The 18,034-nt window shown below is 35.2% G+C and overlaps 1 protein-coding gene across 1 annotated transcript in view; it reads left to right on the forward strand.

The window, feature by feature from the left end:
• map3k22 (mitogen-activated protein kinase kinase kinase 22) overlaps positions 1 to 14,844 on the forward strand; it is an 81,367-nt gene extending 66,523 nt beyond the window's left edge. The window contains exons 13-17 of the mRNA XM_056450719.1: positions 833 to 981; positions 1,052 to 1,183; positions 8,121 to 8,250; positions 10,581 to 10,758; positions 13,011 to 14,844. Of these exons, the coding sequence (XP_056306694.1) occupies positions 833 to 981; positions 1,052 to 1,183; positions 8,121 to 8,250; positions 10,581 to 10,758; positions 13,011 to 13,239 (818 nt within the window). The 3' untranslated portion in view covers positions 13,240 to 14,844. The remainder of the gene's footprint in view (positions 1 to 832; positions 982 to 1,051; positions 1,184 to 8,120; positions 8,251 to 10,580; positions 10,759 to 13,010) is intronic.
• The last annotated feature ends 3,190 nt before the right edge of the window (positions 14,845 to 18,034 follow it).

Below are 18,034 nucleotides of genomic sequence, written 5' to 3' on the forward strand. Positions count from 1 at the left end.
AAAATCTAGACTTGTATATATATTTTTATACAAATGAAATAACTCCTCATGAAACTATATGTTGTTCATGTTGACCGTCTCTATTAGAGATGCTGTATCTGGATGGTGTGTCTGTGTTTGAGCTCTGCATTCTGCAAACATGTTCTTTAATCAACTCCATTTCCTCTGAAGAATCCAAGACAGGCGCCTAAATTTGACTTATGCACATGGATGCTCGTCTCCGCTGTCTGCCTGCGGGTTTTCTCCCCCTAAAACCTCCATAAACTATAAACTATCCCAATAGCTTCATGTCAAATATCATTACAGCAGCAATAAGCTGATTAAGATTATCGTAAATGCTGACGCAAATGTGTCCGTCATGCAAGAAGTGGGAAAAGCGCCTGAGAGATGCGTAAATCTTGTCTGCTGAGTATTTGGGGTGTAGTTTTAACTGCATCCAGACCTGTCTATAATTAGATCCATACAGCTTGTTTATAGAACAATAGCAAAAATATGAAGAGAGTCATTCTGGAGATGTCGTAAAAAAGAGAGCTTCCAAGCATTAGATTATACATTAACATGTCCAAAATGATTTGAGTATGTAGTACTCAGTTGTGTGATATTTAACCAATAGCTCACCATCATCCTCAGTGTTCATTTAAATCATAGTTTATTGCCGAGGAGGGGAGCAGCTGCATATAAATATGAACGTGTAAATCTGTAGTGAGTTGTAAATACAGTTGTGGTTTGACTCTGTGTCGTCAGCCAGTCTGTGTGTGTGATTGAGCCTGGTTAGAGTTGCAGTCTGCGGTCGTGCTAACATTACCGTGGTTTGATTCTTCTTTACCCTCAGCACCGAGAGCCCCGGTAAACTGGCGTCAGGGGAAGCTGCTAGGTCGAGGAGCTTTCGGGGTGGTGTATCTCTGCTATGATGTCGATACGGGGCGCGAGCTGGCGGCCAAACAGGTGCCCTTTGACCCGGAGTGTCAGGAGACCAGCAAGGTGAGTCTGATATGACAGGATTTATGTATTGAAGAAATGCTCTGTTCTTGACTTTTGTCTTTGTGTGCAGGAGGTGAATGCGCTGGAGTGTGAGATCCAGCTCTTGAAGAATCTGCGTCACGAGCGTATAGTGCAGTACTACGGCTGCATGCGGGATCCTGTGCAGAAAAAGCTGTCTATTTTTGTGGAATTCATGCCCGGGGTATGTATTCTTCCTAAAGAATTGGTTGTGTTTGTGCTGTTTATTGTAGGAATTCAAAAATTGCACTGAAATTTCTGGCTGCTGGCGACACATTCATTGAATCATTAATTCAAGTGATTCATTCAAAAGGTAGATTCATTAAGAAACAAAGCACGCAGCTGTCACTCAATCAATGGCAATCAATTAATTCAACAATGAAACACTACAGGGTTGCAAACAGGGCAATTCAGAATGGACTGTTATGAATCAGTTCTTTTTATAGTGATTCAAAATATGTATAGTGTGACCATTTTTGGGTACTATCAAAAACAGAATTTGTTTCTTACATGTGTTCAATTTACAATCTCAAACGAGAAATCAATCTGATTCAAACTAATTGAAATTAAAATCTAAGTAGCTTCTGAATCAAGAACATAAGAACTGAGTCTTATTTTCTTTAGCGCAAACCACAGCTTGCATGTGGGAATAAAGTACATTCTCAGTGCCTCCTTGCGTTTCAAATACAACATTGTTAAACTAACAATGAATCTGCGCTTTCCAAATAAATGACAAACCCACTTTAAAATGTCACTGGCTTGCGAATGTATCCACAGTGTTCTGTGTCAGCACAACCGCATGGCTTTACGAGTTCATTTTCTCCACAAATGGAGGCCTTAATGAGCATCAGACGGGCTCTGTCCCATCCATCAGCTCAGTTTAATATGTAGTGTCTGGTACAGGCCAATGTTTCACTAAAGTCCCTGGCAGACACATGCATCTCTGCTGGGCACTGCTGTGTGTCCTCAAAACAGCACAAGAAAAAAACATACATGATTGTTGGTTCATAGTTATTTACTTTTATTCATACTACAAGGCTGCTGAACGGGGCATTCTAAGATGTGCAGTTGCGTTCAGATAAATGCACAGCTAAAGAAGTTCCAGGCAAGTCTTGACCACATTAAGCACACCGGGACGATTTTCGCTCATGCTTATCGTCAGGTTTTTTTAGAGATATTCTATGGCATTAACCATACCTGTCAACTCTCCTGTTTTTGCAGGGATTTTCTTGTATTTTACCATACTATTCTGCCATCATCCCATTTAAAGGAGTGGGGACTACAAAAAAATACATCCGAGTTAGTGAGATCACAAACCCTTCAGATTACGCACATATAGCATGTGCAGTGAAGGGGCGTGGCCAGAGGCGCTGTAATGTTATAGCAGAAAAAGCTAAAATGCTGTCCAAATGCTGCTATTTCCACAGAGCTTCTTCTGTTTCTGTATTTGGGCTTCCAAAAGACACAACGCAAAGAGAGAAGTGCTTACAATTTAATTTCAATTATGTTCCAGAAAATTATAAAATAGATATAGCTAGTATTTGACAAAGGAGAGCTTCCAGAATCTCTCCCAGTTCAGTGCTGGATTCGGCTAAAAACTAAAAGAAGGAGCAGCTCCAACCATAATAGAAGAAGCTGTGGATTGTGAGCCACAAGCTGTAAGTATTTTTATGTGTTAAAATTGATCTATTACATGCACAGTGTCTAGCGTTTACGGTATTTTGTAACGAGGATATAAACAACAGGAAATGCTGTTTGGCACCGCTAACAATCTAGCTACGAATTCATATTTATTCGTCAAACCGCTGTAAACACATACAATCTTCAGCAGCGCGGCAGTGTCTCTCTATGCAGCTGTTTTCCCTGCGTTCTGCGTCTCAAATAGCGAACTCACCCGAATATATATGAAAGACCCTTGTCAGATTTTATTTTAGAGAGCAGGCATAAGGTTCAGCTGCTTCAACTTGAAGCACATCCGTGAATCACAGCACATTATGTTAGCTGACCAATCAGAGCCTTTTGAGGGCAGGTGTTCGGAGGAGCTAGTTTTCATGTTAGCTGAGTAGCTATAATCAAAGTATATATATAACGTGATTTTCTACAAGTAAAGCATGAGCACACATTGCTTTGCATCTTAAAAACACAACCAAGCCTTAAAAATAAACTCTGGACCACCCCTTTAAGTATTTTCCAGTATTTCTCTCGTATTTTCAATCTTTCTATGAAAAGTAAAAGTAGCATTAAAGAGCTCATCTTAAATTTGATATAATTGCAAAAGCTGTTCAAGAGAGTTCTGCTTTTGCTTTATTTCGACTTAAACATTGAAATTAATATTAAAACGTCCACATTCACGTAATTTCCATTAAAGCTGTGCATCGACTGTCAACCTTCCCGTGCAATCTCTAAATCAGTCCAGTCATGTATCAATGCTGACTGAAGGATGCTCTCCGTAGTGATAAAGACACTGTTCCCAGATCAGCTTCTTCTTCATTCATAAAGGCGGCAACACCAAAGCTCCAAAAATATACATCTAACTTAAAAAAAAGTTCTCATAAAGCGTGTGGCATTTCGAACACACCGGCTCTTTATCAGACAATATTGATCACAGCATGCTGCTCTTTTATACACCTATGGATCACATGATCTCACAACAAAAGAAAAAAAAGCTTTAATAAATTAAACAACTTCCATATTCATAAAGAAAATGTTTTAACTTTTAGCATCGCTCACTCTATTTAAGACATAATTTACTGCAATATGTTCAAAAATCACAGTAAAAAAGCATTGCCATTTTCACGTTTATCAATTTTCAGGTCAAAGCAAATTGAAATTTAAAGCCACTTCCGTTATATACTTGCAATATAGACAATTTCAGTGTGGTGATGTCATTAGCCCATGAACATTTCCTGCTTGTTGTCAAACTATTTCACAACTGTGACAAAAGACAATGTAATCATACATTCATGTTAAAACAGATAACATAACATTAATTATCAATATGTGGACCTTTTTGGATTCTCCGAAGCTATGGAAATTAAAAATGTGTGTTTGGCAGCATAATAATATGTAAACATGTCCGTCCTGGCCTGTTTTATTTTAAACACAAATAGTTTTGTCTTAAATAAGCACAATTCGTTATGAAAGTAATCGAATGCTTCTATTATAGATCTGTGGATTCTTAAAGTGACACCTCTGTTATCAAACAAAACAGTGGATCAAAAAGAGAAATTCGCTGCTCTTCACTAAATAACTATTTATCAATATTTAAATACAGTGAATAAAGTGATTTTATAACTTGATTTCATTTCTGTATAGGCCATTGATTTTAATAGGCTAAACCTTTTATTTTATTTTCAATATAGTCTTGTGTCTGTTATGTATGTCATCATTTGAAGCTAATTTCCTCTCCATGTTTGTAACAGTTTCAACTAGGCTTATATACAATTAAACTGATCTGAATTAACAGATTAAGGAGTTTGGGGTCATTTAGGTTGTTCTTCTGGGTAGGTTTGCATTTTTTTGTTTTGTTTTTTGTGTGGGAGGGCGTCAGGGCGTATTACATCGCAATGTTGACAGGTAAAGCATTAACCGATCGATTTTCACCCCATGAGCAAAGTAAACATACAAATTCACAAATGCACAAGGTGGCGCTGAGCACCTTTGTTGTTTTTCTGTGTAAAAACCATTCACACAGTATTGTAGAGTACTCCTGAATACTTCCTAGTGCTCCTCTCTAGCCTACATTTTTGTAGTCGCTGTTGCGTTTATCGTACAGCTTTTTGTGTTCAGACACCAATAATTCAATCTTCTTCGCCATTAGGAATGTGTGTTCGTCTACAGCATTTTGTGCTTTTGAGCGCCACCAAGTTATGTTTACCGTACCTGCAGCAGCTGTTGGCAGCAAAAGTGGCAATTTCATTGGTCAGCCAGTTTTTAGTGGGGCATGTCCTTATTTAAATTATGCTTTTGCACGTTGATGAGGTTTTAAATCTGATAAATGTGAACGAAAGTCATTGTGGTGTGCACAAGCCTTTACTGATGCATATCCCTATATTGAATTATTATTACTAATATCAGTTATTTCATAGCCAACAAGCATCAAATGGAAAAATAGGCAGTGAATAAGAAACTAGTGGACAAAAAGCTGTAAAAACACTTACGTGCATTATTCACTAATAAATTAATAGTCCGCAATCAAATATTCCTTACTTGTATATGTAATGTAGCTCTTTTTTTATTTAATAGTTTTCTTTATTCATCTGAATAAGCCTTTTGGGTTTTCTACCTGTACCTGCAGAGAATGTAGATTGTACTTTTTTTTGGTCCAACTTTATAATAATTGGTCTTTATATTTTTTTTATGTCAAAAAATAGTGTATTTATTGTGTTCATATTGCAGAACACTAAATGGTGCTACTGGGAGGAGATACAGAGAAGGTTTGGTACAGGTTTAGGGGTGGGTTAGGGTGTAAGGCATGGTTTAACAGTGTAATAATAACTAATTAATTACAGATGTAATTATGCACAGGTATTTTTGAAATATGTCAACTGAAAAAACATGCATGGAGACAATAAAGTGCATTTTACCAAATGATTAAATTAAATGTAAGTACATGCTTATGGTTACTTTAATATAAAGTTTGAATTTTTTTACTGGTTTTATTATTATTGTGCATGGAATAAGCTAAACTAGAAACAGACAAAGAGTTGAATCAGTGGCAACAGGGTTGCATGAGGCTAGAAATATGTTGCATAATGAAGGATCAGGGTGAATTACAGTAGGATTACATGTGCTTTGATTTAATGCATTGAAAAGGACAGTTTGAAGGGATTTGTGTTGCTAGGAAGGCGCTGCAGTTTGTCTCATTGTAGTTTGCGTCACAGGTGTTTCGCGGTGTTGTCCTTGAGGAGACATTGTTTCTTCGACGAGGGCTGTAAACAGGAAAGCGGAGGAAATATGAACTTTTTGTTTGGGCCAGTGTTTCAAAGAAATGCAGACACATGTGAGGAACGCTTGGCACTACGATCTGTTTTTCCAGAAAGTTAAAAACAGTTCAGTGTTCTGACGAACTCTATACTTCCAGTTCCAGTTTTGTAAACACAATTGAGTGTGACTTCCTGCCAAACACACAGTTTTTCAGCAATAATCATCTAAAATATTAGTATTTATTTACATTTATTTAATGAAATCAAAACAGATCTACTATAGAATATATAATATAATAACAGAATAAATAATAATAATAGAATAAATAATAGAATTTTTATTGTCATCAAATTGTTTATCAAATAAGTCATAGTTTGATAAGAATGATGAATAAATGTATTTTATAAACATATATATATATTTTTTTTTACGATTTATGTATTTTCTGTTACAAAACATTTAATATGTAGTCATATTTTATTATTAATTGCGCATGGGTATGATGTTTGTCTAATATGTTAAATATGGATAGATAAATGATGTCATATTAAAAACAATGACCTAAACAAAATACATTCTAATAATTAAAAATAAAATCTAAAGCTTTTTTGAGAGTCTATTTTTGTCTTTAATTCATTTATTTGTATTTCTGTTAAAGGTAAAAAAAAAAAAAAATTATATATATATATATATATATATATATATATATATGTATTATAGGTGGGCATAGATAACATTTTTTAATCTAGGTAAATCTAGCCTAAGTCATTCAGAATATGTGTGCTACCCGAATAATTACTCAAATTAAGTCTTTAAACGGGTTTCTCAAGCCAGATAGCCATTAGACCAGGGGCTCATCTCCTGTTTCCAAAATGCATCACAAACTGCTTGAGAAACTGTTGTACTCTGATAATTGGTGATGAAAATAAATTGTTCAATAAGATGTACTTGTGTTTACTAACTGTTAATTCAGGTAAGCAGGAATTTTAAACTGTAGGCCTACATAAACTCAAAACAGCGTTTTTTTTTTTTTTTTTTTTTGATTACCTTAATCCGGCTAAAGTCATAACTGAACTAAACAGAAATGGAATTAAGACGTGGAGTATGCATATTATTATTAAAGTAAACACCGCAATCAAACTATTACCGTCATGTACTGTAGGTCTTTAAGCCATAGTAAAGGACCTTAAGCTGTCAGTAAAGGACCGCACACACACAAACACACACACATGCAGAAGGTTTTTCTTTCCATTTGACGTGCGTTATTAAATTCCATAACACTCTCACCAGCCCTTACTTCTTATTTGCGTCTAATACCCCAGTTTGTCACGGGGGCATGAATGAAATGTTCATGAGTGAATGTGAAAATTGCAAAACTTCAGTTATAATCACCCAAAATTACAGGAAACTCTTACATGAAAGCACTTCACATAAACACCTTAATTATATTATTGTCTTTTAAGGCAAATAACTAGATTACAGATGTCCATATAAATATAGTGAGTAGTGTCTTCAAATTTAGTGAAAGATCCAGAAGGGCATCCTGCTGATTTGATTCAGAAGGGCATTGTTTCGGTCAGACAGCTCACCGGTCAGGTATATATCCCTGCTAAACTATCAAGGTGAAAGTCATCATAGCTTGCGTAGAATAGACCCAGCTCCCAACCTAACTTTGAGAATAGATTAACGGCGATATTTTTTTAATTGCACGATAAGAGTCTCGCCTTAACGCAGCACATTAATGCTGAAACTATATAAGCACCACGACTATATATATATATAGATAGATATCATTTTCATCATCTATCAGGGTGAAAAGTCCCAGCACACCTCTAAACAAGCTACATAATATAAGTTACACAGCATCATAATGTGCACCTAAAACATATTTAACTGCATGCATACAGTATGAACAGTTTCAAAAAATCTGAAATCAGGAAGGGGGTCAAATAATTTTCCATTGCACTGTATCCTTTGGTAAACAGCTTTAAATCCTGTTTTTATGTTTCCTGTCAAAGCATGTGCTGACAGCTTGTTTTCAGGTTTCCTAATAAAAACACATTTTACATACACCTTTCTGTTTTTGAAATACACTTATATATAGTTTATATACTGTATCTGAATTCAGTCGACATTCCTATTTAATAACATGTATTGAATGGTATGATAAATCAGTGCGTTCTGTGTGTGTGCAGGGCTCTATTAAAGACCAGCTGAAGGCATACGGAGCACTCACCGAGAAAGTGACCCGCAGATACACACGGCAGATCCTACAGGGAGTTCACTATTTACACAGCAACATGATTGTGCACAGAGATATCAAAGGTAAATCACGGAAATCATAAATCTCCTCCTCCAGTAGATGTGCTTTGCGATGTAAATCTGAAAGACAGATAGTGCCATTTGCTCCACAGCGCCTGGAATAGAGTGGGTGTCATTAAAGGGTCATGAAACCCCCCTTTTTCAGTTCAAGTCTACCTCAGAAGTTTTTCAAAAAATGCTTCATGATGGGCGTGGAGCGCTGCGAGCAAAGGGAGGAGTGGGCGTGGCCCTCAGAGCAGGGGAGACAGAAGGGCTTTTGTCAGTTGGCTCACCAGCTCAAGATAAAAAAAAATCCCTATACAAAATATGAGGAAACCCACGATTTTATAGTTTACAAGTTAAAATGCAAAGAAATAAACAGTAAGTAACTTAATGTTGTGACATCTACGATAGGCTATTTGTAATTTTATGAAATATATAACCACAATTTGTTATATCATTATAAAGATGTCTTTATAAACACTAAATGAGGAGGAGTTCTCTCCTCCTAAATCCCCGTGTCTGAATGCAGACACAGTGGATAGCAGTACAGCATGTCTCTTTCCCTATCTATTCCAACCACTAACCCTGCTGGTAATCTGGAGGATTTTAAACATATGCAGCACTGATACGCCATGTGTCTGAAAGGTAACAAACTCAACTTATTAAAGACACCATTCTTCAAAGTCCACCATTCTTCAATAAAACTAAAAAGATTTTAAACCCGGAAGATGAAATTAGCTGACAAAAGCTCCAAATTATCCAGTTAATAAAGGCCAACAGATGCTAACGTTGTCTTAAATGATGCTCAACATGCACAAATCTGTTAAAATCTCAAAATAAGTACTCCAGGGTGTCTTGAACCTTTAACATTGGCAAATTATATACACATAGAGTTGAAGTCCGAATTATTAGCCCTCCTTAGTTAGTAGCCCGCTGTATATTTTCCCCCAATTTCTGTTAATGGAAAGAAGATTTTTTTCAACACATTTCTAAGAATAAGAGTTTTAATAACTCATTTCTAATAACTGATTTCTTTTATCTTTGCCATGATGACAGTAAGTAATATTTTACTGGATATTTTTCAAGATACTAGTATTCAGCTTAAAGTGAAAGTAAAGGCTTATATTTAAGTTAAGTAAATGATCAGTTTAATTTTGGGGTAAACTACATCTTTTGCATTCAATATAAAAAATAATAATAATAAAGGTTGGGAATAATTTAGGGTTAAGTAAATAATAACTTTAATTTTAGGGTAAACCATATTTTAAATGTTATATTTTTACTTGACTTACCAAATTATTTGTTTTTATGCTAAAAAGAACTAATATCCTTCACAGTAGTACAAAATTCATATAATAACTCAACATTTATCAAAACACCCCAATGCAACTAACTAAAAAGAAGAGGAAGATGTAGAAACAAGACTATTTATTCATGCTATTCTGACAATAATACTGTAAATAAACAGTGTTTTAGGTTTGATCTGCAAAAACATGCGTTATGTCCATAATACATGTACAGAAATGTGCTTTACATTTGAATTGTATTAATTCTTTAGATGTATGTGGCAGTTTCCTTATAAAAATCCCTAACATTTCTTACAGTTCTAATTATACACTTTTTTTACATTCAAAATGACTACAGATTGACTGATATTGTAGGAATATTCCCAAATTTCCTCAATATAATTAAATGAATAGAGAGAAACATTTTAGAAACATTCGAGTAACCCTTACTGTGAAAAATGCTGGGTTCCACACAAATCCTTCATGTTGTTCCAACACAAATCTATTAAGTTCACTTAGTCATTTTCACAAATTTAAGTGGATTCAACATACAACAATTAGGTTGTCCTAAAAACAACTTCAACTCATTTTAAGTAAGTACATTAGTTTGAACAAGCAGCAAAAGTAATTATTTGAGTGCTCCTGAAAGATTTCTTTGCAAAATTCTTATCTAATAAAGTTACATTCAGATATTTAAACTGGACGTTTCATTCCCATAACAAACTGAAGATCCACTTGGAAAATATCCACAAAAAAATCGAGGGCCGGAAAGGAAAACATCTCTCTCCTTCCACTCGTTTGGTCTTAATTTTCCGTTCAGAATACAGCGAGACTTCCAGGGTGTGGAAATCTTGTGGCTGGTAGGAATTAGTCACTACTCAAACAAGCACAAATCTCACAGGCAACGCAACTAAAGCAGTGGAAAAATCAAGTGTGGGCAGAACGGCCGTGTCTCAAACCTCAAACGCCGTCAGCCGTAGACAGCTTATAGTTTTACGTCGTCGTCATGTTGGTCAGAAAAACATGTCAGTTGGTGTAACTCAGTCTGCACGTGTTTCCTGTCAGGCGCAAATATTCTAAGGGACTCCTCTGGAAATGTGAAGCTGGGAGATTTCGGGGCCAGTAAGCGCATTCAGACCATCTGCATGTCTGGGACTGGGATCAAGTCGGTCACCGGCACCCCCTACTGGATGAGCCCTGAAGTCATTAATGGAGAAGGATACGGACGCAAAGCAGATATTTGGTGAGGGATGAAGCATTTTGAACACTTGTATGCTTTTTATTTATCATTGCAAATTAAAATGTTCAATTTGGAGCAATATTGAATGTGTTCAGAAGAACGAAATTTGAAAGTTGAAAGTTCCTGGTAAAAAAAACGTACGAAAGTACGAAAGTAGACTTCCTTGTAAAATTTTGCGCTAACATGTTTAATATGAATATTAAATTTGCTGCATTGGGGAACCTGAATGACTTTTTTTGACCTGAATAATAAAGGAATTGCATCTCAGAATGTCCAAAAGTTTAAATGCCAAATGCTCAAAGTCATATTAATAGTTTTGCAAAGTCAGTAAACAAATTCATTGTGTTGATAAAACTTGGCTTTGAAATTTCAGAAAGACTAAAAATTCAGCAATTGACGAAGTGAAGGGAAAAAAACCTTGAGAGAAACCAGGCTCTGTTGGGCACGACCATTATTTACGACTTATATTTATAGTCCCAATTTATGGCCAATAATACTTTCTTTTGCATTCAATATTAAAAAAAATAATTAATATAGGTTGGGAATAATTTTGGGTTAAGTAAATAATAACTTTAATTTTAGGGTAAACCATATTTTAAATGTTATATTTTTACTTGACGTACCAAATTATTTGTTTTTAGGTTTGGTTAGGTTAGGTTAGGTTACTTTATTTATACCCAAAGGTAGATTTGGTTTGCAGTCAAGAGTCCTCATCTCACAACAGTGCCACACAAAGGAACTCACACAGTAACAACAACAAATGAACATTAGGACATAAAACATAAAAACACTTATAAAAGTATAAATTAATAATCACTTCAAGTGTCCACCCCCCCCCCCATAAATGTTTAAAACGATCTAAAATATACAGGTCACCGAAATACCTCTGCTTTAGTCTATGCCTTATTTAAATATCTAATGGCTGCTGGTAGGAAACTATTTTTGTATCATTTCATTCTACAGCTTAATACTAGAAACCTGCGACCAGAAGGAAGGAGCTGAAATTCTGAGTGTAGGGGATGAGCAGTGTCACTTAAAATTGAATTTGTGATTCTCTTTAGCTGCCTGGTGTACACAGCCTCTAGATTAGCTAGTGACACCCCAGTCAGCTTACTGGACCACTTAACTATTTGATTTAGTGAGTTTTTATTCTTGACAGAGAGATTCCCAAACCATGACAGCAAAGCAAAGGATAAAACGGATTCAAGAAAAGTATGGTAAAATAAAATCATCATGTGTTTGTCAATATGGAAATGATTTAGCTTTCTCAAACAAAATAATCGCTGGTGCCCTTTTTTACAGACTGCTGCACAATACTCATCAAAGGAAAGTTTAGAATCAATAATTGTGCCAAGATATTTGTATGATTGCACACTTTCCACAGTCTGATTTTTAATGGAAGTGCTCACCTGTGTGTTAGCAGCCTTCCTAAAATCAGTGATCATATCTTTTGTCTTTAAAACATGCTACAGTGGTCACAGTAGTTATGCTAAAAAGAACTAATATCCTCCACAGTAGTACAAAATTCATATAATACCTCAATATTTAAGAAAACACCCCAATGCAACTAACTAAAAAGAAGAGGAAGATGTAGAAACAAGACTATTTATTCATGCTATTCTGACAATAATACTGTAATTAAACAGTGTTTTAGGTTTGATCTGCAAAAAGCATGCGTTATGTCCATAATACATGTACAAAAATGTGCATTACATTTGAATTTTATTCATTCTTTCGATGTATGTGGCAGTTTTCTAAAACATTGAGCATTATGTGATTGGTCCGTTGGTTTGTCCAGATATTCATTATTCAGTCACATAATCTGTTGTGTTTTTGTTGCGCATCTAAAAATGAGTTTCAATAATAATGTATTTCATGCACATTTTCGTTAAATAATTTCATAATTTGGAACATTATTTCTACTCCAAAACAAAAAAGTAAAAGTAAAATTTCACAGCTCTGACATTGAATGTTAAAATTCAGTCTCATTTCATCCCTTTTTTGTGTAAATTCTTTTAAATTTAGTAAAGGCTTTCTAACAATTCTAATCAAAGTTTATTTCTCTCACTTTTGAATTCAAATCTCGCAATTCCAGGGTTATTAATTGTCTTATGTAGGTCAGTTTAGCACAGTTTGAATGCTCATTTTGTCCTGATCATTCAGCGCTTTATTAATGCAACTTGCCAAAATTCACACATGAATTGAATTGAAATAATGCATTTGTAACCTAACAGTCCCTGTCTCTGTCTCCTTAGGAGTGTTGCATGCACAGTGGTAGAAATGCTAACTCAGAAGCCCCCTTGGGCTGAATATGAAGCAATGGCAGCCATTTTCAAGATCGCCACTCAGCCGACAAAGCCAAACCTGCCCGAGGGAGTTTCTGACGCATGCAGAGACTTCCTGAGGCAGATCTTTGTGGAGGAGAAATTGCGTCCCACTGCCGAGGGGCTTCTCAGCCACCCGTTTGTCCAGGGCAGCTTCTGATCATGCAGACGCCCAGGGAAAACCATCACCACTCCTGCCTTCAGGGTCCAGAGAAACCCACCTACCAGCCAACCAAGAACAAACACCACCATAAAGAAGGAATATGAATGAACGAAATCACACACACAAAACTATCATGTTGAAACTGAGGTAAACCAATGATAGCACTTCTCATATTAGTAATCAGTGTTCCTCATGGCTTTGTCCCAAATGACACACTTCAGTTAACATCGATGGGTGTCCCGTTTCCCATTTTGTTTACTTAATGGATCTATTTTGTGGTTTGAAGATTAAAGTCATACTGTGGGTTTCCATTAACCCTCCCAGCAGGCACACAATTTCATAAGACGTTGATATTTGGTTAGATTTAGGTTGTGATGTTAGGTGACCAAAATTCAATGTCAAGCCAATGTCTAAGGACCACGTTCTTTTGATGTTCAAAAATGACATCAAATGACGTTGATTTTTGGTTGATTTTAGGTTGTGTTGGAAAGTGACCAAAATCCAACGTCGAGCCAACGTCATATTGACGTCCAATACTGACATTTATTCGTCAGGTATGGCAACCAAAATCCAACATCTGATAGACGTCATAGTGGTAACGTCCAGACAACGTCAATCTGTAATATCATTAGACGTTCATATTTGGTTGTTTTTATGTTGCATTGAAAAGTGATCAAGCTTTTGTCAGATGCTGAACACTGACGTTGGTCTGACATTGGGTTCTGACGTCAACCCGATTTTCATTTCCACCCAAAATGCAATGTCCCCACGACATTGAGGTACAACGTCTATCTGATGTCATGTTGATGTCCTGTGCCTGCTGGGCTGTGTTAATGTGCATTTTGAACTCTCGCATTAGAAATGAGTGATAGAAAGGCCAAATGGAAAGGGATGCGACTGATCAGGTGTCTTATTATGCTTGGCTTGTTTACTGTTGGTTACTACCGGGTAGTTACTAGAGATTATCATTCATTATAAAAGTTCGTTTAATCATGATATCACTGGGGAGATTACTTTTGAAGCACTTTTCACCCTACAGACTTCCATTCATACACTTGCAAATGCAACAGACTGGAAACGCAAGCTCTTGCGACAAGTTTTGCATGTTGCTGCGTTTAAAGGTTCATGACCTCTCTGTTCAGAAATTTGATAAAGCGAGTGATTGCTCCATATTTTAATGTCTAATCATCTTGTCATGTTGTGATGTACGCAATAGTTTTATATTAGTTTATATAGGTTACATGGAGAATATTTCGCTCTCTCGCTTACATATTTGGGCTACATGACAATATAAAAGCTTTTTTAGTCCTCCTGTATGAGATTTAAGGTTTGGGACTCTGCTGAAGTCTGTTCTGAAATTAAAGCGTCAGAGTTGACGTCATTCGCTATGGTTTTTAATGCCGCACAACTCGCATTTACAGGTGAAAATCCAATCTACCTGCTTACAATGATGACACAAGGGCACAGATCCGGTTCATATCAGATACATTTCCACTTATGAACAAGGCCTGAATCTGATTCGAGTTAATCGGAATCCATGTGATTTTGTTTCCTGCTTACATGTACAAGGGCCGAATCTGATCTATACCACATGGGAGAAAATTGAGTCACTTGAACCATGTAGTGTACTGTAAATGCAGCCTTAGATAGACCCTTGCAGCAGTGTTAATTTAATTAGACAAAGTTACAATGCAAAGTATAGTGTTTAAACTGTATCTTTTAAAAAATGAAACTCTGTAAATGCATCATCGCAGTCTGTGAAAAGGTATAGATACTTCAAAGGACGGTAAGAGCTGGCAGTATTTGTTTCTATCACAATAATAAAAGAAAAATATCGATTTTTAAAGAATTATGTTGTTTGGCATGAAATTAAAACAATATTAAATGGTAGATAAAGACATTAAAGTATTTCAGGTTGCAAAATGTCATGTGGTGTGACTTCCTCAAAACCTTAATAATATTTCTGAATTAATCATTTTTATATCCCCCATTTTGTGCAGTTTTATGCACATCTTGGTGTATGTAATGGCCTCTTTTTTATGTGATTTCCAAAAAAATATTAAAAAACACATGGATGGAAACGGCTATTGTTAGCCGACTCGTATCACTCTAGTCTGCCACCATTTAATTAATCTCTTCAGAAAATAAAATGTAACAGCATTAAATATATATATATATACAATGAGGTCAATAAGTATTTGACCAACCTTTGATTTTTCAATATCTCCTACTTAGAAATCATGGAGCGGTCTAGAATTTTCACCATAGGTGCATTTTCACTTTCAGAGACGGAATCTAAAAATAAAAATCCAGAAATCACGTTAATAAGCATTTGAGGGTAAGAAATCTGGCTGAAAAGCAAGTGATCAAATACTTATTTGACACAGTAATTTATAAATAAATTGTTTAAAAAAATCATACAACGTGATTTCTGGATTTTTATTTTTAGATTCCGTCTCTGAAAGTGAAAATGCACCTATGGTGAAAATTCTAGACCCCTCCATGATTTCTAAGTAGGAGATATTGAAAAATCCCAGGGTGATCAAATACTTATTGACCTCACTGTATATATATATATATATATATATATATATATATATATATATATATATATATATATATATATATAGAAAGAAAATCATGTCATCATATGTGTATCATATATATATATATATATATATATATATATATATATATATATATATATATATATATATGATACACATATGATGACATGATTTTTACAACTGATATGTAAAAATAAATTATTAAATTAATAAAGAGGCAAATAGTGTAGACATAAGTTGATGGTTACACCACTAGACATTTTTAAACTCAGAAAATAGACCAAATATGAATCTACAACAGTACAATCACATGTTTAAACAAACAAAAACTACAAAACTCTTCCTTTAATATGGACACCCTGATCCAGAGTGTGGACACAGTGATCCAGTGGTTGTGTCATTTGGGACGAAGACTACAGTAGGAATTAGTAAGAATGCAGCTAAAGTGCAGACTCTTCATATACTGGCACAGATGGGCCAAAACATCAGCACAGTTTACATGCATTAGCACCGGGCTGATTTTATCTGAATGCACTTAAAACCAGCAGGGGCTCCTGGGCAAATCACATACGCTCCCAATCTGGCACAAAATGGTGTTATTAACATGTGTTGTTGTTTGTATACCAGAATCCAATTAATTATGATTATGTACCTCTTCATCCCTGGCTCCAATCAAAAACACCTCATGGAGCAAATATACGCATAGATGTACTGTACAATACTCACTTGAGTAGTTTTGTTTAGGTAAGATTACTGCGTTCGATGGTTAGAATCTAACCAGAATAAGAATGACACACAATAAGGCATATGCAACCACCAAAGTGGTCCGAGACGGAGAAATGTGTCTGTTTTTCAGCTAATGAAGACTGTGTAAACACTCTCTTTTCTATATATGTATAAGTGAAAGCACTCTTTACTCTGAGGTAATCACTGTAAATACATTCCCATTGCACTCATGCATAAAGCACACATAGGATAATTCAATCCATATTTTTATAGGTTTTATTAGTCATGTTTGGAGCGAGAATACCAAACATTTTGTATTATTATTATTATTAAAAATTACCCTAAAGTGTCAAAAGCAATATTTGAGAGTAGACTACTACAACTGGTGTGTTTGCATTCTCGTACTGTTCGGTCAGTCGAAAACAACCAAAGAGCAAATCATATGCTTGAATTATGAATTTGGTCACTTTTGAACGAGTCGCCGTTTCGTTTTTTAAACCTATTGTTTTTTTTATCGACTCTGATGTACAAACATTTTTGTTGTTCTGCTATCATGAAAATGAAAACAAAAATGGACGTGTGTTGTTTTATAAGACATGTTGTTTTCATTTGGTCTCAGTGTAAATGTTCAGCTTGATAGTATGATGTTTGACAGTGGAGAAAAAACACCAGCAGCAATCCATGTTGCAGTTTGTGCCTTTCTGATGCTCTTATTCTGTCGTTTTACAAACGCGTAACGGAGGAATGTGTTGTCTGATGTCCTTCACGCAAGGACGTCTGCTGAAACATGATTGTATTGTAAATACATGCTGTATCGAGCTGTCATAATGTTTCATTATATTCAAAGTACCGTAGTCCCAGTATATTCTAACGATTGTGAAGATCTGCTTTCAGATTATGCTGGTTTTTGAGGGGCTGACCATGAAGCATTCTGTGCTGCCTTCATGACAAAGCCTGGAAACATTTATCAGTGATTTTGTACATTGGAATAAATAAATTTATTGTCTAAAATCAGTTTCTGTTGTATTTATGATTTCTGTTGTACAGATTATGTTTATTTATTCTTACAAACATTTGATTTATTTTATTCTATTTGCTTTTGTTGTTGTTATTATTGTCATTTATTTATTTATTTTGTCCAAAATATTTTCCAGTTACATAATGAAGACGAACGTTCTGCTACATGTTTAAAGGGGGCTCATGATTATAATACATATTTGGAGACTTTTGGACGACTAGAAAAACATATTATCAAACCAAGTGTCATCTGCAAATAAATTATGTAAAAAAATATTTTTTTTTCTTTTATAAAACATTAATTTATGGATTATTTGTTAAGCCATAATCTAAGATTAGTCTCATGATTTGATCTAATAAAGTCAAATGTAATACGAATTCATATTAAAATGTAAAATAAATAATTACTACTTATATATTTATTACATTGTCATTTCTTTCTGTTATGACAGTTTATAGTCTATATTTATGAAGTACTGAGA

This window comes from Danio aesculapii, chromosome 24 (assembly GCF_903798145.1).
Source record: "Danio aesculapii chromosome 24, fDanAes4.1, whole genome shotgun sequence".
Lineage (NCBI taxonomy): Eukaryota > Metazoa > Chordata > Actinopteri > Cypriniformes > Danionidae > Danio > Danio aesculapii.